This window comes from Pinus tabuliformis, chromosome 4_2, assembly GCF_031772625.1.
Source record: "Pinus tabuliformis cultivar Carrire ecotype Pingquan chromosome 4_2, CPIR1, whole genome shotgun sequence".
Classification (NCBI taxonomy): Eukaryota; Viridiplantae; Streptophyta; class Pinopsida; order Pinales; family Pinaceae; genus Pinus; species Pinus tabuliformis.
Window position 1 is genome coordinate 436,455,114 of NC_142304.1, and position 22,810 is coordinate 436,477,923.

The window sequence follows — 22,810 nt, forward strand, 5'->3', positions numbered from 1 at the left end:
TAGACTTTACTTCAGATGCAAGAGCAAGAGGATCATTATTTTGCAGTTCAAGAGTGAAGAGTTTAATCATAAGTTGAACAACTTCAAGTGCAGAATGTGAGTCATAGAGTTCTTTCAGCTTTTGTAAAGCTTCAAAGGCAGTTGAATATGACGAAATATGGCGACTCACCTCTTCATTTACAGATGCTGCGATTAATGCATAAGCTTTGCTGTTCTTGTTTTCCCAAATGACGAGCTCTTTGTCTAAGGTAGGCTGTACTAGGTCATTGTCTCCTTCTCCGACACACACTCCTTTCCATAACTCATTGAAAATGAGGGTGTGTTTTATCATCCGGGACCATTCAGGATAGTTCTCCTTGCCAGTGAGAACTATTCCCACCATGGATATGATTGAATGCATTCTGTAGCTAAAAAAAAAACTTTTGCTGCAAAACTTTATTCTCAAGGGAAAAAAAAATTACTTCTGATGTGACTAGCTGGCAAACTCAAATGTTAATTCATATTCATCTGCACAGCATTAAATCCAAAAAATATCCTCAACAGCATAAAGCACAGCATAGAACGGTCATATTTGCGCTCTCAATTCCATTCATAATATTGTTTTGTTTCATATAAAAACAACGATGCCAATTTGCAAAATGTCAATTATCAGATATTGTGCCCAACTCAATTATTCAAAATATATCAGCGCATTCCAGCCAAACGAGCTGCATAAATAAGCAATTGAAAACATTGTTTTCTTGCTTGGATCTCCACACTTCAGCTGCTTAAAACAGAGGCTCCCTTTCTAATTGACTCCAGAGAATGCAAACTCCTGCACACACTTTTCTCAGTTGCTTACAACAACACAATTTACAGCACTCTTACAAGACAAAAGCAAACCCATTTCCTAAATTTCAATATGAAACAGCGGTCCACCTACAGCAACAAGATAAAAGAATTGACTTTTATCCTAAATAACAGTGCTTCAACACCAAACCGCTTGCATTCCTTCGACCCCAACGCGGCTGCCCTCTTCTAGAAGATACAAACCGCCTACGACGACACTACTCGCAAGGCCTTCGATGAATTGTTCATTGCTCGGCTACAGCTCGCACTAAACAAGATTTGAACCAGCATTCCCTATCAGATCAGTGAACCGGAGTGAAGTTGAAGAAAACTAGCGACGGTATGACATCCAGCTTCGGACACGATGGATCGGGCAGTGTCATTTCCAGTCATCACAGTAGTTGTCATGGATCAAGCTTCAGCAATGAGGGGTCGTCTGGTGCCTTAGGCCCGGGTGACGACAATTACAGGGGCACACACAATCACGCATGGTATCCGGCATATGAAAGCCCACCTCTTATCATTCATAGTCAGCATGAACGTCCAAGGAGAGCCTCTCGCAGAGCTAAGAGGATTTGGTGGAGCTTTACAGCTACAATTGGTGCAATATTAGGATCCCTGTGGATGCTGTTTGGATTGTATGGCTCTCCTCGGAACATTTGGAAATGGGGCTCAACTATTCCCGGATTCTGAGAGCAAATAGATTGTTTGTTCAGGGAATCTCTATACGAAATTGTAAACCGGCGTTTCAGCAGCATATGGGAAAAACGCAGTATATTTACACAGGATGCGTTGTCTGATAGGGTCAGCAGTATTCAAGGCAAGCAGCGTAACAGTAGGGAGGCTTGACAGAATCTGGCACCAACGAATATATGGGCAGCATATCGCTTGGAGCAGGCTTTGTATGGAGCAGAGCACAGGTAATGGCAGACAGAACGTAGGCAGTACAGGCACTCAGACAAGGGAGTTACAAAGCACAAGAGCTAAAAAAAGGCGCTGGCTCTGATACCATGTCAGGCCAGGTAGTAACTCCATTAGGCAGAAAACTGATTCGTATTCATTCAATCAAGTAGGTTTGTTATATAAATGAGGGAGACTGTTCAGTTCATCTCCCGATGACTATTCACATTTCTCATTTATTTATTTACAGATATTTACCCAATCACAAGGATTAGGTGTCAACACTAATGAATCTTATGTTCTTGTATCTTGTACAATTTTGAGCAATTATCTAAGTTATCTCATTGAGCATATTTCCATTTACTTGAAGCATTTCCTTTTACAAGCACTAATAAACTTGCATCTCATTTAGGCATATTAGTATAGTTTCATTTTAACTTAATTTACCTCCAAGTATAAGCTTGGTTGAAAGACATTTCTTAGGGACCCCTTTCTTTCATTGACTTGAGGGACATAGACCCTCTTATGTGGTTAACACGGTGACCTTGTTGTCGTCAAAGCCACAGTCTCTACAGCATCAGAGGCATCAGGTGTGTTGGGTAATTGAAGGGAGGTATCGTTAATATAGCCTTGGTTGTCTTTCCTTGGACCCCTTCCACAACTCACATAAAAGACTTGTTTCAAAACAGTCGAAAGAAATGTCACATCTAGACTAGACATTTAGATTAAAATTAACCAAGATAATTGCATTTAATCTTAGTTTAAGTGCATTTCATGCTAACACATTTTACTATTTTACTTGCAAATTATTTCATGTACTTGTCATTGATGCAAATATCTTGAATTGATTATCTTATTTAGCCAAGTATCATCTTGTTTCACTTTTGCAAGTAAATTTTAATTTGTTTCCTTTTCAAGTCATTTTATATTGCTTCGTTACATGCTTTGGATTTGTGAATGATTATATATTTTGAGAGCATTTTGTTTTAAAGCAAATTTTATAGCTTGCATGTGATATCATATCCTCCTAACATTTTGTGTGTTTGATTGACAGGATTACTTGTGTTTCAATTGAAAACAATTCATTTTTCTTGAGCAAGTAATATTCATTTTTAAGCAATATTGAAGGCATTGATTTTATGTATATATTTTATTCATGTGTTGATGGTTATATATTTCATTTCATATTGCTCATCATATTTGCTCATAATCGTAAAAGTAATCCAATTCACTCTACCATCTCCTAGAAATCTCACATCCATTTTTTTAACTTAGTTTTCCACTTAGGGACCACCCCCCTTAGCTGACCTAGGAGAGAGCTTAAACGGAGAGAGTTGGGATTAGGTGACATCCCCATCTCTTAAATTTGCCACCAACCACACATTGTGGGGTTAGGGGTTTTTCTCACTAACTTAGGTGTGTGTGACAGGCGGCAAAGAAATCAACACACCTCATGGATCATTACCTAGCTACGAGGGCCCACAGTATTTAGTAGCAGGATGGATCAGTGACAGTTGATACAGTCAGTACCATAGTGACAGTTGTAGATTAGTATCAGTCAAGTACTAGGGAGCACAGTGCAGAGTTGGCAGCAGTGCAGAGTCAATAGCAGCACGAATTCTTCAGTGACAATGCAGATGCTAGTAGCATTCAGAGACTATGGAGACAGATGCATCATACTGAACACAATTGATTCAGTATTTTGGATGCTTCTCAGTTGCAGTAGCAACAACGACAAATGAGAGGGAGTCACAGTGCAGATGCAGTGCTAGCAACAGTATGGTAGTGTCAACAGCAGCACAGATGCAACATCAGAGTTGTGCAGTGGTTGGTGGGTAGTATGGCCAGACATCAGCAATGTGACAGGAGGTGATACAGAGACAGGGTATTGTGACAGGGTGTGCAGCACTAGAGAAAACACAGTCCTTGCTAAGAGGGAGTGTTAGTTTTTGTAGCATTGGATGTGTTCTAGCCACGAAATTTGGTGGAGAGACTAGAATACATGAGATCTCCAAAACCAATATATCATTTCTGAAAATCCACTTATAGATGACTTAATTAGATTATTAACCAATTTTTTAATGTTTCCTAAGTCTAAATTTAGGAAAATTGGTTAATTAATCAAAATTAATTAAGTCAAGGTGAGACTTATCTAGAAACTCACTTGGATCGATCGAGAAATAATCTAAGCCATCGATTAAGATTTAATCTTGGTTTTTGGAGTCCCAACAAGAAGATATAAGAAGGGATCGATGTGGTGATGGAGAATACACCAGATTCACTTGGAGAATTTGATTTTCCAAAGTAGCAACAATCAGTTACCGGAGAGTTCGAGCTTCATTGAGGAAACAGAGACAGTGATCTCGAGTAAGTTTTCCAGATCCGGAGAGGCAGCAACAAAGAGGTCGAGTTATTCCTAGTGAGGAAGTGCAGAAGATTGCGCAGTTGCTTCAGAAAAGTAATTCGATTTGGCTAGAAGAAAAATTGATTCATCTTCCAAAGGCCGGGAAAGTCATCCAGAGGGCCTGAGAATCAATTTCCTCAGCAGAGACAGGCAGAACGACTTCATCAGAGGCAGTTTCGGGCTTAGACATCCAAAGTTTTGCGCAAAGGGTGACGCAGAGAGTCCAGGAGGACAAATTTTTTAAAGGGAAGTTGTGTCGGGATTGCTTGTGGAAGAAGAGAAAATGCCTTAAATAATTTTGGCCAAATTTTCTTGCTATTTGGATTGCCAGTTGGGCATCCATAGATTGTACGCAAATTTCATTGTTGTTTAATAATAAAACCCTCATTTGTTGCATCGATTTTCCCAAGTTGGGTTTTTCCAGGGACATTTGTCCAAAAATAACAGTGTCATTTTTATGTGTGTGTGTGCTAGTATTTTTCTCAGTTTCCAACGCTATTATTTTCACAGTATTTTATTTGTGAAAGTTGCAGTGTGATTTATTTGATATTTGTCATAGCAGATAAATTGTTAAAATAATTAACAATTAGAAAAATAAATTTTAGTTGCTGCAATAGGATTTCAGTTATGAAATTTTCACATATTGGACCAATAGATAGCAATGGGGTAGCGTCCCACTGTCACCACAGCTAGGGCTCTTCATGGACTTTCACCAATGGGAGGAGTCCTTGTGTGTGTATGGTCATCTAATGGGTAATCTAAATCTGAGGTATGAGGTGACATAAGGGCTTCCAAGGAGAAGACACAACTTAAGTGCAAGGCTCTAACAAGGAGAGGTAATTCACTTTCTTTGGAGAAGCCAATTTCAGGCACACAAGACCTAGGGTTTGATTAGTAGGTTGAGAGTTGGGATGGTTGAAGGTCAAGTGAAGAGAAAGGGTTTCCAACAATGACTTCAACAAGACAAAGGCCAATGAAACCCTGAAATAAGCTCCTAAGTTGAAGCTATAAAAAAAACTAGGGTAACTTAGGGCTAGTAGCTAGGGCAAAGAAATTTATGGATGAAATTAAAGTGAATGCCTAGCAAAGGGAGGGATTTTGTGGCAACCACTATCCTCTTAGCATTTAAACTCGCCAACTCTAGGAATTCCTCCTCCCTTGAAATTTGCACCAAGCCCTAGCTTGGCCGCTTGGCCTTAAAGGGGCCGAATTAGATAAGAGGGAAAGAAGAGTAGAATTTATGGGTAAAGGGTGGAGTGATCACCAAGGAAGGAGGGTCAGTGCCTTATTCTTGGGTGGATGGAGTCTATGAGTTGATTAGATAGCTAAAAGTTGCTAAGGAGGAACGATAATTCATGCCCTGGCACCAACAACCCTTGCAATTACCTATCAATGGATCATCGTCAAAACGATGACCAATATCCAACTTCCCTTCTTCTATATGTAAGAACCCATGCAGATCCCAAGTGGTCGTTACCTTGATCCTTGCATGATAATTAAACGGGGAGTCACTAGGGTGAATTTAAAATGCCTTGAAAAGTGCTTGCTTCATCCTACAAGCATTAAATTTTAAAGCTCAAAGAAGAACAAGGGTTTCGTTCTTTCAATGGAGTCACCAGAAAAGGATTTATCTTGTCATTAGGGATTGAAAATTCTAATGTCATTAATCTAGGTATTACTCTCCTATATTTTAGATTCTTTGTCTAAACAAATTAATTTACTACAAATACCGAATAAAAACACAACTGCAAGTTTCACTAATTAAATAAACCACAAGAAATGAGAAAACATCACACATGAAATAGACCCCAAGATTTTTGGACAAATTGTCCCCTGAAAAATCCCAATGTGGGGAAAACCAATTCTGCAAATGAGGGTTTTATTAATCTTCGGCAAATATGTAACTGAAATAATGCATAAACTGCTTGTTGTAAATTAACAAAGCACTGATAAATTATTTCCTTCACTTTTGCAAGCAATTTCAACCTCCTAGAAGCTATTTGGCCCCTCTGAATCAATTCAACCCTCATGTACAACCTAGAATTCGCCCACACGTGTGGCCTAGAGAATAACTCGTACTCCACTAGAAAATCGATCTTTGGCAAACTCAGCTTTTCTCCTACAAATCGATCACTCTAGAAAATTCTCTTCCTCCGACAACTCGGCCTCTCTCTAGCAAATCAACCTTTCCCTATCAATTTGCACTACCCAGAGAAATTCGGCCTCTGTAGAATAATTCAATCTCCCTCTGTCACTGAGAAACTGGAAGTCATTGTGAACAAATTCTCTCTGGCAAATTGATCTCAATCACTCTTGAAGCCTTTGTTGGTGTCTTCCCACGCTATCACTTGCCGACTCGAATTGTTCTTCGAATGATCTCCAAAGGCCCCATCAATCTCCTTTGATAATATCTCGGTGACAAAACAACGACCATGATCTAACTCCAATCGATGGCTACGATCAATTTAACTTCCTCAAATCACTTTTCTAGAAGTCACTAGAGCAAAATCCATTTGTCTGAATTAATCCTGATTAATTAACCCATTTCCCTAAGTTAGACTTAGGAAAATAATTAAAACTGGTTAATTAAATCTAATTAAGACATTTCACTTAGAAACTTTTTCTGGGTATTGTGTTCTTAGCCTCATAGACACCATTTGAGGCTAGAAGACCTATCCAAGCTACAAAAATTAACACTCCCTCTTAGCAGAACGTGTTCTCCACGACTCTCAACTTATCCTTGAAGAAAACAAACTTTGCTTTACCCAACGCTTGTGAAAATTTCATCTATCACAACAATTGGAAATTAGTTTCCTGATTGTTAATTTATTTAACAATTTTTTTTTGGTTTGCTACTGCAAATACCAAATAATTCACACTATGATTTTCACAAATAAACATGGCAAAAGAAAAATAGCGCTGGAAATTGAGAAAATCTAGCACGCACACGCAATAAAAATGACACCATTATTTTTGGACAATTGTCCCCAGAAAAATCCAACTTGGAAAACCGATGCAACAACTGAGGTTTTTATTATTATGTAGCAATGAAATATGAGTACAATAATCTGGATACCGAATCTGGCAATCCTATAGAGAAAAATACTATCAAAAATTTAGTGAGGAATTTTCCTCACCCCACAGGCAAATCTGACACCGAAGAGTGGCCTCTAAAACCCTCTACAAATTGCCTTGCGTCACCCTCTGTGTGGGATTTGCACAGGCTCTAATTCATATGGTTTGGATCTCAATCTGAGTTGCTTTTGTTTTCCACTAACTCTGGAAATGTTTCTTCTGGCCTCTGCAAAATTCTTCCGCCACCGGAACACTAAAACGACTTCCCGAATCTGCAAATTGAACTACCTTTAGAGGTTGCTACACAGTCCATACATCAACCTCACTGTGGCTCTTCTATCTCTCTGCAAATGCACTCCCTAAATCTAGAAATATTCCTCTAGCCTCATTGTCCCTGCCCCTCGTTGTCTCTTCTTACTCACTGAAGCTCGAACTCTCCGACAACTGACTATTGCTACTTGGGAAAATCGAATTCTCCAAGTGACTTTGGTGTATTCTCCATCACCACATTGATCCCTTCGTATATCTTCTTGTTGGCACTCCAACGACCATGATTAAATCTTAATCGATGGCTCAAATCATTTCTGGATTGATCCATGTGATTTTCTAGATAATTCTCACCTTGACTTAATTAATTCTGATTAATTAACCAGTTTTCCTAAGTTTAGGCTTAGGAAACATTACAAAATTGGTTAATAATCTAATTAAGTCATCTCTGGGTGGAATTTCTAGAAACGATTTTTGGGTTTTGGAGATCTCATGTATTCTAGCCTCTCCGCCAAACTTCGTGGCTAGAACACATCCAATGCTACAGAAACTAACACCCCCTCTTAGCGAGGATTGTGTTCTCTCTAGTCTTGCACATCCTGCCACAACACTCTGTCTCTGTGTCATCTCTTGTCACATTGTTGATGTCTAGCTACTGCTGCCCACCAACCACTGCACAACTCTGATGCTACATCTATGTTGCTGTTGACACTGCTATACTGCTGCCAACTCTGCATCTGCACTGCAACTCCCTCTCATCTGTTGTTGTTGCTACAACAACCACTTCAACTGAGAAGCATCCTAAATATTGAATCATATGTGTTTAGTATGATGCATTTGTCTCCCGAGTCTCTCACTGCTACTAGAATTTGCACCATCACTGAAGAATCTGCGTTGTTGGTGACTCTGCTACTAAGCCACCTGCTCTGCTACCAACACTGCACTGCGCTCCTCAGCATCTCACTGCCACTAATTTGTGACTGTCACTCTGGTACTCACTGCATCAACTGCCACTGATCCATCCTGCTACTGAATATTGTGGGCCCCCGTAGTGGTAATGATCCATGAGGAGGACACCCCAAGGATCCTACCCAAATCTCTACAACTCTAAGACTCTAATCTACTCGTATTGTTGTTGCTACCTTTGCACTGTTGTTGCAACTATTGCAATAATGAGTTTGATCTCTAAGATCCTGAAGCGCTATCTTCCATAGGGATGCTCCTTCTGAAACTAGACTTCCTCTTAGTCTCAATCTCTGTATGGGAAATCTCTCTACTCCCTCCTAGCAACTCGCACTATCCTCCTGTACTGGAAAGTAGACTGTAAAGCTCTACGCTAGGAATCTTCTGGCTGGAACTGCACCTGCATACTGCAACTGGGCAATTCACTTGCCTATGTCACTGCAACTAGTTCTACGACTATCTCCCGGGTACTAACTAAAACTAGATTTGCAATTGTCTAATGACAAATTGCATTTGCTGACATTGAACTCGCTACTATGATACTGTGGAATCCTATAGCAAAGGTGATGGCCCCGGTGCAACAATATGGAACTGATCTAACTGATCTCCTTGTTGCAACTATGATGGACCCTGCCCATTCGGCACGTTGGAGTTTCATACTCCTCCTCCTTTTGGATCTAGTACCTCACTATCTCCTTTTGAGCCTAGTCCCTGGTTGGGACCCTTCTTCATCCTGCAACTCCCACTAGACAACTCATACTTCCTCCGACACCTATCTCTGGTAACTAGAAGTCGATTTGCTAGCCAGATCTGCATTCTAGCTAACTCGCATGACCTCCTCTAGCAATCTCGTATGGCCATCCCTACAGAGCTGCAAAATTTGGAAACTCAAAACTCGAGAAATAAACCTCGAAAATCTCCCTCTTTCCCTTTGCTCGACTGCTAGAACTGATATTAGCACCCCCTACTGGAGTGAGAAAATATGCTCACAACTACTACTAATCTGCAACTGGAAAATCAGACCTCTAAAACTCGAAGTCCTTGAGAGAAATTTTCCATTTGTGTGTGCTTTTCTCTTCCACCCTATTACTGCCCAAACTAGCAAGGGGCCAAAAAGGGACTCCTAAATGGGAAACAATGGAGACTTAGCCCACTATCACCTCAGCTAAGACTCCCTACTCTTTACGGACTTTCAACGATGGGAGGATACTCAGTATATAGAATGTCACTTGTGAAGGATGAATCAACAAATGGATGTGAAGTGACCTTAATGATCCTTTTCCTATAAGGAGGTTAAGAATGGAGCTTGCTTTCTCTTCAAGCAAGGTACAAAGCTTTCTAGGATAAAGAGGCAAGGCTTTATGGGCTAGGTCAGAGGAATATGCCTTGTAAAGGAGTTTTCCAATCCCTTAAATCCTTATTGAATTTAACTTCCCAAGTGGTTCTTGAAGAATTAACTTTTCAAAAGTATGGGACCACACAAGACCAAGTGGACCCAACCTAGGTTAAGGAGAGAGAATATAGCAACCAATGATGATCATAACCTAAACAAGAAAGGGGAAAGGATCAAAACAAGAATTTCCACATAAAGGTATCAAATTGATCCTATGAGGTACTAGCCTAGGGAATACTAGGGCAAAGTTTGATCTCAAAGCTAGGGCTTGGGATATCTCACAACTCCACCATCGGAATGGCTTCAAATTGGAGACCTTGAAGACACACCATCACAGTAGAGGCTAGGAGATCAACATTTTCTATGGTTGTTTTGTCAGGAAAGTGATGCCCTAGGTGACCCAACCTAAATAGACTTAGAAGAGAAAGGGAAAGGTGGAGAAAAATGTTCTTTGATTGATCACCTATTGGTAGACCAATGCCTAATCCCTTGGGGAGAATGGAGTCTAGGAGAATGATGAGAAAGGACTTCGTGTTTCAGTCAAGGAGGCCTTAAGGACTACTTCTCTTGACCTTTAGGTCAAGAAGAAGTGACCTGAAGGCTTTTATGCTTCGCTTTGCAAAAAGAGATGGCTTATCAAGATAAATTCACCGGTAGAATTATCCGTAGGAGATTTCATTCAACATACATGGTCCATACATTGAGAGGTGCTATATGGAAACAATAATTCCACAATTTCACAATTATGCAATGCAACAATTAGCCCTAGTATAGCGAACGCCGAAAATCCCATTCAATGCATATGCCAAAAGTAAAACAAGAATAGCATTTAAATGGGTGTACTTACATATAGTAGAATATATCCAACCATCAACAATTTGACAATAAAGAAGCTCCAAGTTAATATAACATCAAAATTCAACCAAGCTCCAATTCATCCTCCAAGAAAAAGTGTTCTCAAGGGAGAAGAATGATCCAATCCAAAGTGATGATACAAATGAATCTGTGCCTCTCCTATTTATACACTCATTAGGAGTCTGAATTACCTAATTTGAGCCTGCATTAGCTCATCAACTAAAATAATGTGCCAATAACTATCTATTGGTGACAAGCCCACCAAACTAACTCATAAATAAAATAGTAAGCCTCCCAAAAGGTCGAATAATCAATGATGCATGTCGTTGGGCTCTCTAAGAGGCCTGATGAAGTCCATAAGTGCCAAAATGATGATTTGGACTTCCAAAAGTAATGAGCAAGGGGTTGGCCCCTTGTTCTCCACATACTAAACCTATAGCGCTCCCAATGGCTGTGAGGGAACATAAGTGACCTCATGGGTCTCCAAGTAAGTCGAAGATTCTTGTAGACCGTCTGTAAGGGCTCAGATGATGGTGTAAGTGATGCCACATCAACATACAAGTCCTAGGTCATCTTCTGAGTGCATGGTACAATTGTGCGGTTGGCTAGGAAAAGGTGAACCAAGTGCATCTTCCTTGCCCATTAAGTGAATCTCTGTTATGAAACTAGTTCACAAAAAGATAGAAAAGATAGATCAACGCCTTAGAATTCAGCCTCTTCGAGGGGGCAACCTCCTTTACATTACACAAATGAATGATTCTTTGATGATTCAAATGACAAAACCTCCATTCTATATATAGGAGTCTAAGGAGTCACAATATAACCCAGCCGACCTAAGAATAATAATATAAAGGCACAAAAATAACAATAGAGGGATTCTATGGGGCACAATAATAACAATATGGGGACAATAGGGGCACAACAATATTAATAAGGGATATAACTACAATAGTAATGGGGTAATCACTAGTATTATAGGGACCTAACATGCCCCTCTCCTTCAAAAAAGTGTTGTCCTCAACGCTTGAGTAGTTTTGGATGCTTCTGTATAAAATTCTCATCCTCCCGTGTGGAATCTTCAGCGGATAAGTTCTTCCACTTGATGAGATACTCCGAAATCGATCGATTTCGTAGCTGTCGAGTTCTTGTTTCTGTGACTGCTTCCGATTCCAATATAATTTTTCCTTCCTCGTCAAGTTCTGGAAATATTGTTTGAACTGGGAGCTTGTCACCTATAACCTTCTTTAAACATGAAACATGGAAAATTGGGTGCACTCAAGAAGCTGCAGGAAGCTCCAATTTGTATGCCATAGTACCAATCTTTTGCAACACCTTGTATGGACCATAATACTTTGGTGATAATTTATTATCCTTCTTAGCTTGCTTGAGGGACATTTGTTTATATGGTTGTAGCCGTAGGAATATCCAATCACCTACATCAAAACTTCTTTCGCTACGATGTTGATCTTCGTGTTGTTTCATTCTATTCTACGCCAACACAAGGTTATCCTTTAAGAGTTGGAGGACTTGTTGTTGATGCTCGATGTGATGATCCATTGCTTGAACCTTAGAATTTTCTCTTAATATGATGTGATGGATGGTGGTTGATATCCATAAAGTGCCATAAATGGGGTCATTTTTGTTGCTGTATGGAAGGAAGTGTTATACCACCATTCAGCCAGAGGCAACCATTTGACCCATTGTGTATGTTTATCAGATACAAAGCAACGAAGATTTCCTTCCAAACATTTGTTTACTATCTCAGTTTGCCCATCTGATTGAGGATGATAAGATGAGCTATGAGCTAACTGCGTACCGAGACAAGAAAATAATTCTGTCCAAAAATTTCTAGTGAAAATGGGATCTTCACTTTCAATAATCTTTGGGTTTCCATGTAGCTTTTGAATTGTTTCCATAAATGCAGTAGAAACTGTACTGGCTTTAAATGGATGTGATAATGCACAAAAGTGTGCATACTTGGTAAGTCTGTCAACTACCACCATAATGACACTCTTTCCCTCAGACTTGGGTAAACTTGTGATAAAATCCATTGAAACCTCCTCCCAACGTTGGCTTGGAATGGATAAAGGTTGTAATAGACCCGGGGTCTTAATTGTTTCAACTTTATTTGTTGGCAAACCAAACATTCTGCCACAAACTTTTGAATATCCGATTTAAGGCCATCCCAAAAAAATTCCTTCTTAACCCTGTGGTAAGTTTTTAAAAATCCTGAGTGCCTTCCTAAGGGAGAAGTGTGCAATTCCATAAGAATCTTTTGTTTGAGTTGGGAATTCTTACAGAGGTATAAGCAATCTTTGTACCATAACGAATCATTTTGCCAACTAAATGTATCAGATGTACTGGAATCTTCTTGTAACTTTTGAATAAGTGCCCACACTTCTTCATCATTCCTCCATTCCTCCCTTGCTTCGTTTATCCAATCTGGTTGGATAATAGAAATGGCACACAACAATGCTTCCACATCCTCATCCTTTCTTGAGAGTGCATCTGCCACCACATTTTTCTTCCCTTTTTTGTAAATGATCTCAAAGTCATAACCCAACATCTTTGTGACCCACTTTTGTTGCTCTTCAGAGCATAATCTTTGTTCTAAAAAGTATGTAAGGCTATCATGATCCGTTTTTACCTTGAAGTGTCTTTCCATTAGGTAGGGTTGCCATTTCTTAAGTGCATGTAGTATTGCCAACATTTCCTTCTCATAAATAGCTTTGTGTAAAAACTTTCCCTTGATTGGACGACTTTCAAAAGCAATGGGTCTTTCATCTTGTAGTAAAACAGCACCAATTCCATTTCCTGAAGCATCACATTCCACAATAAAGGTTTTTGTGAAGTCTGGTGTAGCTAAGACCGGTGCTTGGCACATTGCCTCTTTAAGATGTTCGAAGGCCTTTGGTGCTTCTGGAGTCCATGAAAATGCATATTTCTTCAATAATGTTGTTAGAGGTGCTGCTATTTTCCCTTAATTCTTAACAAACTTGCGATAATACCCTGTCAACCCAACAAATCCTCGCAGATGCTTTATGGATGTGGGGATTTTCCATTCCTTAATGGCTTTAATTTTGCTAGGGTCTACCTTAACTCCTTCATGAGATACAATATCACCCGGATATTCCATCTCTTGTACTCCAAAGAAACATTTGGATCTTTTTGCATATAATTTTTTCTCCTCCAATAGTTGTAGCACCCTGTCAACATGTTCAACATGATCCTTCCAAGACTTGCTGTAGATTAGTATATCATCAAAAAATACTAACACAAATTTTCTAAGGGTGGGTTTGAAAATGGAATTCATCAAACCTTGAAATGTAGAAGGTGCATTGGTAAGGCCAAAAGGCATGACCAAAAATTCATAATGACCCTCATGAGTTCTAAATTTTGTTTTTGGAATGTCTTCAGTCTTCATTCTGATTTGATGATATCCTGAACGAAGATCCAACTTGGTGAAGTAAATTGATCCATGCAATTCATCCAGTAATTCATCAATGACAAGAATGGGAAACTTATCTTTAATAGTGAGCTTGTTGAGCTCCCTATAATCCGGACTCATGCGCCATGATCCATCCTTCTTGTGCACCAATACTACTGGAGCAGAGAAAGAACTTTGACTAGGTTGAATTATACCAGCCTCTAGCATTTCTGCAACGATACGTTCAATTTCACTCTTTTGGGCATAGGGATATCTGTACGGCCCGATGTTTGGAGGAACACTTCCTGGAATCAGATGAATAGCATGATCATGATCACGAATAGGTGGGAGACCTTTGGGAGTCTCAAATACCTTGGAATGATTGTCCAAGACTTTTTGGAGATCTATAGAAATAGATGATTTCGATGTGGAAACATCTAGTGAACATAATTGTGCAATTACACCTCTTTGTTCCTTTTTTAAAAGCTTTGTCATACCGTTAGAGCTGATTATCTTTCCCGATTTCCCTGCAATACCCTTTAATTCAACTTCCTTTCTTTCCACAGAAAATTTCATGAAAAGTTCTTGAAAATTAAAAGCTATTGTACCCAAGGATTGTAGCCATTGGACCCCTAGTACAACATCAGCACCTCCCATTGGAATGGAAAGCATTGGGCTAGTCAATACATATTCTCCCATGGATAGCTTGATATTATGGCACTTTCCAGAGCAATTTATTGTTCCTCCATTTGCAACCATCACTTGACACTCTGGTGCTGGATATAGGAAGCAATTCAATTCTTTTGCTACTTTACAATGAATAAAATTGTGGGTACTTCCTGAATCAATCAACACTATTACCCTTTTCTTCTTGATTTGTCCTTCTATCTTGATGGTTTGAGGAGTGGTAATTCCCACCAATGCATTACAAGATATGGTCGGATTCATTTCTTCTTTATCTAGGCTTTGTTCTTGGAGTATATCCTCTTATTTTGACCTTTCTTGCTCCTTTTCTTCTTCCTCTTCACAATCTATGTGGAATAATTTCTTCTCAGCACACTCATGACCTTTAGTGTATTTGCTATCACAATTGTAACAAAGCCCTTTTGCTTTTTTTTTCTTCCAATTGTTGTGGTGTCAACCTTATAGGTTGTGGAAGACTAGGGGCAACAACACTTCCATCTTTATAGTTGTGAGTGGTATGCTTCCTAGTTGCCATAATTTTGCTTTCCATTTTTCTTGCTAACTTGAATGCCTTCTCTAATGAATCAGGGTCCCAAAGACGAACATCATGTTGGATATTATCCTTTAAAATCCCTATGAACACATCAATCATATGCTCCTCTAGAATATTTTTTACCCTTATGTTCATTTTTTGGAACTCTTCAATGTGCTCCATTATTGAACCCTTTTGTTTGAGACTTATCAATTGGCTAAAAAAAGTGTTGCTTTTTGTATCCTCATAATGTGCTGTCAAGTCTTCCGTAAAATTGCCCAAGTGATAATTTGTCTACAAGAGCAAAGCCATTGATACCATACAAACTGATTTGGTTCCAAATATAAAGTTGCAATACGTACCTTTTGTGTGTTTTGCACATTATTGAGATCGAAAAATTTCTCTATCTGTAATATCCATGTTGCAGGATCCTTGCCATCAAACTTTCTCATATCGATTTTTGGAATATGGTGGGTCTTCGATCCAAAATTAGAGTCTATGAAATCATGATTAACATTTCTTTTGTTTGCATCATGAGTTTCCTTTACTACCCTTTCACCATTTGTAAGTATTTCTTGTAGAAAATTTGTCAAATTTGTCTTCAAATCTGCCATATCTCTCTTCAAATCTGCCATGTCTCTCTTCAAATCTGTCTTCAAATCTATCTTCAAATCGTCCATCTTAGCTTCCACACCCTTTATCTTAGATTCCACACCATTTATCTTAGCTTCTGTTAGCTTTTGTGAAAGTGACATTTGTTGCACTTGGTCTTGTAATTTTGATATATCATATAGCATTTCTTCCTCTTCTTCATGAGTCATGCTAGAGCTTTCAAGTTGCTTACTAGGTGTTTGCATTTTCTTTCCCCTGGGCATCAATTACCAATAATAATTCTCTACTATGCCCTTTGAATTCCTTCAAAATAATTTTTCAAACCAAGCTTAAGCAAAAATTTAAAAAAAAATCTACACACCTTTTTTCACTTTGTAGGAGCTCGATATTGCCTCTAATGTATCTCTGTAATTTCGGATCATCCAGTTTTGAAATTGCGACCTGCAGTAGCCCTCTGTGTCCTCTTTCCAATGCCACCAGTTTGATCCAAATTAGATTCTCCAAGGAAAAGTTATGCCAAATCTCCCACAGTGACCTAATTATAGACTAGTTCAGTAGAGCGAACTTGTATGACATCCCACGTGTCTCTGTTTCGACCTTTGGCTTTGAAAGATATATACAAGAAACTACAATGCGTCCTCTTTCTGTACCTTCTTACGAAACTTCAATCCGATGCTCAGAGAGAAAGTTATGACGATTTTGCCCAGGTCACCTGTTTGGAATGTAATTCAGGAGTCTGCAAAAAGACCAACTTCCTCAGATCATATCTCCGCAAATATAGCGCAAAAAGCTCTGAAATTCGGACCCAAGGTTCAGTGCGATTTTGTCTCAAATGAGTTTTTTTCACTTCTGAAATGTTGCAGAAAAAAGTTATAGCGAAAATGCCACGATGACGTATTTGGAGTAGCAAAACCCTAGAATCCAAAGCTCTGATACCAAATGTTATGAAACCAGCTCACAAAAAGATAGATCAACGCCTTAGAATTCAGGCTCTTCGAGGGGGCAACCTCCTTTACATTACACAAATGAATGATTCTTTGATGATTCAAATGACAAAACCTCCTTTCTATATATAGGAGTCTAAGGAGTCACAATATAACGAGGCCGACCTAAGAATAATAATATAAAGGCACAAAAATAACAATAGAGGGATTCTATGGGGCACAGTAATAATAATATGGGGACAATAGGGGCACAACAATATTAATAAGGGATATAACTACAATAGTAATGGAATAATCACTAATATTATAGGGACCTAACAATCTTAAGCAATCTTTGAACATCTCTAGGGATCCAATGGAGTGTTTGTTATAGTTGTGGAGGCCCATGGCTCTTAACAGACACCCTACATGTGCCAATGTTTCCCTCTGGAGGCTTAGGACCCCGTATAAGGAGACCAAGCCCAAGATGGAGACCACCTGCAATCTTGCATAAAATCTAATGCGCCCCCTAGCCTTCCAGTACAGCAAGTCATCAAGGAAATGGAGTAAAAGATCTTACAAACCATGAACCACAAGTGGGAACTTGATAATGGCCTGCCCTTCCATAATGGGCTTTGGCGGGTGCTAATGTCTCCAAGTTCCAAATGGGGTTAACCAATTATCCCATTAGGTGGTTTCTACTTTTAAAGGGGATAATATGTCCAAGGTACATCCTTTAAAAGGTGGTGGAATTTGATAAAGAGATAGACGGAGTAGGGAATGAAAAGGGGCAACCCTAGGCCACATGCTGGGGTACAAGGGTACCTAGTAAAGGGGAAGCCCACACTTGAGTATATAATGTATAAGAGGGAGAAATCATGGTACATGAGGTGCCCGGCTTTGATTTTTCCACCCTTCCTTATATGCCTTTTGCCTTTTATGATTTTTCTTTAATTAACTGCTTGGGGCTCAAGGGGTAAGAGCATGATGTGTAAGATACAACAGTGGATACCCCCTTTTAAGGTAGGGCGGTGTGTTTTCCACCAGGGGTTGGGACAATCATGGGTTTCTATATGATGAAGGAGACTCATAGAACCTGTAGGAACCAGGGTGATGGCCATGATGATGGGCTAGAGCTCATGTATTGGTTTTTGCCCACATGCTAAATGTGTTTGTCCCGATCATCTTTTGCATTTTGTGGTACATTTCCTATTGAGTGTGGCTGATTATGCATTTACTTTTCTTTTTAGTTGCATCAACCTTCAGGGCATCATTCCAGGCCCGACCCAAGGTGTGGGCAAGGGGAAGGGGAGAGCTAGCCCTATGTGGACCGAGTGGAGGAATGTGGACCTAGGTGGGAGAAATGATGAATGGGGTTATTACAAGTGGAAGGGGGAAATATATGTGGATGAGGGAGCGGGACCACGCAACCAAAATCAGGGTTTCCCATGAAATATCATTCCTAAATCAAAGTGACCTGTAAAAGAGATCCCACGGGACTAGAATCCAAGGTTAATAGCCAAGAGGGGTCCAGGGGACAAGAGCACAGACCTAGTCCATTCTTTCCGCCGAATCCCCCCATTAATCCATGTTTAGAAGTGTCCATGACAAGCAAACTACAATACTCAATTACCAAATGACAAGGTTTGGGAGGTCCACCTTCAAACATACGATCATGATAGATGGCTGAGGGACCACATGGCTGGCTCAGGTAGCAGAGAAATGGCACAGTGAGCTAGTTGGTGGATGCAAGGGGCTACTGGCTACTAGTTGAGGACCATCTTGGAGAAAAAATTTCTCCTAGGGATATCACCACAAAACGGTGGGTAACATTTGGCTCCAATTGGGACATGATCTCTCGAAGAAGTGAACAAAGATACTCGAGTCTCGAATGGGAGGTCATGAAAACTCCAGCGATCTCTTGGTTATTGTAGACCTGTTACTGGCACATATCGACGATTGAATCCATGGGGCAGCATGTTTTTCACAGTGTCTTATGATCACCCATACTTAGTGTTAGGCCATAAAATCAACATAAAAGTAAAATATGCAAATTTTAATTTAAGTGCATCTAATCTACCATGAGAAATATCATATGAGGTTAGTTCTAATGCAAAATCAACGTGTGATGCTTCCTACTCTAACATGTGTAACATACAATGTCAAGTGCTAGGTAATATCATAGATCCAATGCAACCAATATGTCAATTAATCAATACAAGAATGCATGTTTCCATGATTATTTTTGCAGCAGCCCTGACTGTGAAAATTCTTGAACTGGAATCCCTAATGCAGCAACTGATGATATTACTCCTGTTTGTTAAATTCCTTTAAGCAAATTACTTGTAGTTTCCTACAGCAAATATCGTAATACATACACTGCAGCCTTCACTTAATTAAATTATAAGTGGAAACAAGAGACTGAGCAAGAAAGAAAATACAACACAATAGACATTGTTATTTTTGGACAAATGTCCCTGGGAAAACCCAATGCGGGAAAACCAGTGTAGCAGCTTTGAGGGTTTTATATTATTAAGCAGTGGTTTCTGAATACAACTCTAGATGCCCTCTCGGCAATCCAGTTACAGAGAAATACAACTGGAAGAGAAGAATTGTGAGATTACCTCACTGTATCCGCCAAATCCCAGTTGTTCCAGCAGCTGAATCAACTGTCCTCAGCTACAACTACACTGCCCCTGCGCAGTAACTACGTGGGCCTACGTGGATCTCTCTGAGGCTCTGCGTCAGCTCAACTGGGAAACATCTTGCCTTCTGGAGCAGTTTCCAACCCTCCCAACTCAGAAATGTCAGCTCCTCTGCAAAACTCGGACTTCTGCGTGGGTGACTGAGCTGCCTCTGCATGAGCCCTTCTGGCTCAGCATCAAGCTCTGCGTGGGCCCTTCTGGCTCAACGTCAACCCCTCTAGTGTCTCTTTGCCTCTCTTTGCTGCGTATCCTGGGCTCTGGAGAAGATACTCCAACCCAACTATCCCTGCCCCTCAACTGCAAGAAATCTACTCGATCAGAATTTCCTCCTGAGAACTTCTCACTTTAGAAATTCGATCTCTTGATCTCTCGGTGTATTTTCCAAATGACCCTCAAGCTCCCTTAAATAATCTTCTCGTTGACATTCAGCGGCCCAAATTAAACGCTAATCAATGGTTAAGATCATTTTATCGTGATCCTCATCTTCTTCTAGAAGTTACACCACAATTAGATTAATACCCATTAATATTTTTAATTTCTTACGTTTAGACTTAGGGTCCCATTAAAAAATATTAATTATTTTAATAAAACCGTTTCTGCGTGGAATTTCCCAAAACGCTTTCTAAGTTCTTTGGAATACATGTGCCCAAGCCTCTCTACAAAACTTGAGACCTAGAGCACATCCAATGCTACCCCAAATCAACACTGACAATACAAATGAGAACAATGATATGAGGGGTTGCGAGGGAGGGAGGTGAGGAAACAAGAAACCCATATGCCATAGAAAGGAACCCTAGAAGAAGGAAAATACACTAGTCGAGACGATTGGATTTGATCCTTCAACCAAGAGATGGAAATGTCAATGACCAAGTATATGAATCTTTGATGAAGAACTATATCGGGCCTATCATCCTTAGGGTAAGAAGGAGTGAAAGACTCAGACATATTTAGGATGATACTATTTTGGTCATTGGGAAAACAAGAAGTGGACTCATCATTGTATTTGGGGAAAAACCATGATTCCTGGTTCTTCTAAGGGGAAAGCAGCGCTTCATCAAGACTAGGGGAATGAACATCATCACAAACATCTATTTCCAAGGCATGGGAGGAACGCTCAAACATGAAGAAAAACCCTTTATCAGTGGCATGGCCTAGGGAAGCATCTTCCTCAATTTCTTCTATATTAGAGTCTTCAGAATTTCCTACAATCTTGGAAGGCTCTACTTTGATTGAATCATCTTGGAACATAAAGATGAGACCTTTCCAACCACTGGGAAGGGCTTCATAAGTACCAACATTGTTATTCAGAAGGGGAGGAGCATTTTCTTTTTCCCTGAGCTCATTCTTATGGACTTGAGAAGCCATGGGATCTTCATTTCCATAGTCATACTCAATTCCCCAATCAACAGCCCAAAAGTCACTAATAAATTCTTCGTTAATTTGACTATCATGATCTTCTTGAGAATCCTCCCATTCTTCGCTATATATTTGTTGTTAGTTAGGATGTCATTCATTCTCTTCTTTAGATAAGGAGGACTTTTCCTCCTTCATATGTTCTCGAAGAATGATCTCCAAGGTACTTACTACATGATTTTGATAAAATGCCTCCAGAAGGTCATTGGTAGGATTCTGTTTACATTCACTCTTCATGTTATAGAGCCTTTTCGATTGCTTACAATAGTGGGAGAAAATCTCTTGGGAGTTATATGTGGCTATCAATCTCTTGCAAGACTTTTTGTATTCCATCATCCATTCTTGCAATTTCTAAAGGCTCTCGGGGATGAGATCTTCCTCATTGTCCTTAGAGGACATGCTTTCCAATTCATGAGGCTCTCCTTTGGCACCATCCTTAAAGTATTCATCAATAAGACACTCTTCCTCGTGCATAAAACCATATTCAATAACTTCCTCCTCTCGAAGGGCCATGTCCAATATTTGGCATATATATTCATGAGATTGGAAACCTGACACTTCATGTAACAAAAAGTGCATAGTCAACATTGGAAGAAAAAGAATACTTTTAGGTTCACATGACTCAAGCCAATCAGTATTTGGGGCAATGGATTGGACAAATAGTTCCATTTGGTTACAAGGTAGAGTTATATTTTGCTTTGAAAGATATCTTATGAACCTTACAATGTGATTGGTTGTGGAATGTGGATCCCCATTGAACATTTTCATATTCTTCATGCATTCCGATGAGGGATATTACGGGATCCCTGTCGCTTTTATGGCGGGAATATATGTGGTCAACATGTTTTTGGGTCCTTAATGACATGGGAGTCGCTAGGGTGAATGAAATTGCCTTGAGAAATGCTTGCTTCACCCTACAAGCATTGACTTTAGAGATCAATGAAGAACTAGGGATTCGTTATTCCAAATGGATTCACCAATAATGATATGTCAATATGTCGTATGGGGAATAAAACATATGTTTCGCATCCCCAGTAATGGTGCCAAAATGTTACCGCTCAAACTAGCAAGGGGGCAAAAAGGGACTCCTAAATGGGCAATTGCTAGATCAAGGGAAACAATGGAGACTTAGCCCATTGTTACCTCAGCTAAGACTCCCTACTCTTTACGGACTTTCATCGATGGGAGGATACCCAATATATAGAAAGTCACTTGTGAAGGATGAATCAACAAATGGATGTAAAGTGACCTTAATGATCCTTTTCCAATAAGGATTTTAAGAATGGAGCTTGCTTGCTCTTCAAGCAAGGTACAAAGTTTTCTAGGAAAGGAAGTGAGGATTTAAGGGCTAGGCTAGAGGAATATGCCTTGTAAAGGAGTTTCCCAATCCCTAAAATCTTTATTGAACTTGACTTCTGATCCGAATTGGGTCCTAGAACACACTCTAAGTTTTTAAAATTATGCCAAGTTTCAAAGTCTTATGAAGGCCAAGCTTATCAGAGATATCCTCGTAACAGTTGCAATTTGTGATCAGCGCAGAGCAACGAGGACCCTCAGTCAATCGCACAGACCGTCAGCCCATGGTAACACACACTATCACGAATTAGAAAAACAGGAGGCCTTTTCAAGAAACGGGGGTGGTTTCTGATATGTGATTAGCGACAAGTCGCTAATCGCATATCATCAGGCAAACCCCTCAAAGAAGGAAAAGCCCCAAGCGTCCGGACCCGAAAGGTTATAAAATATAACAGATATCGTGTCGATTCCGTCAGAGGCGGGATTCCACAAAACCAGCAGGATATCGGAAGGGCTTGAGGCGGTAAGTGGTT

General features: G+C 39.8%; 1 protein-coding gene across 3 annotated transcripts in view; it reads left to right on the forward strand.

The window, feature by feature from the left end:
- The window catches only part of LOC149169831 (uncharacterized), a 246,454-nt gene that overhangs the window by 173,182 nt on the left and 50,462 nt on the right, over positions 1 to 22,810 (forward strand). Inside the window, exon 6 of one of the 3 annotated variants that reach the window (XM_089427177.1) lies at positions 2,783 to 2,827. The exons of the other annotated variants lie outside the window; for them this stretch is intronic. Within the exon in view, the coding sequence (XP_089283303.1) occupies positions 2,783 to 2,827 (45 nt within the window). The remainder of the gene's footprint in view (positions 1 to 2,782; positions 2,828 to 22,810) is intronic. 3 annotated transcript variants of the gene reach the window in all.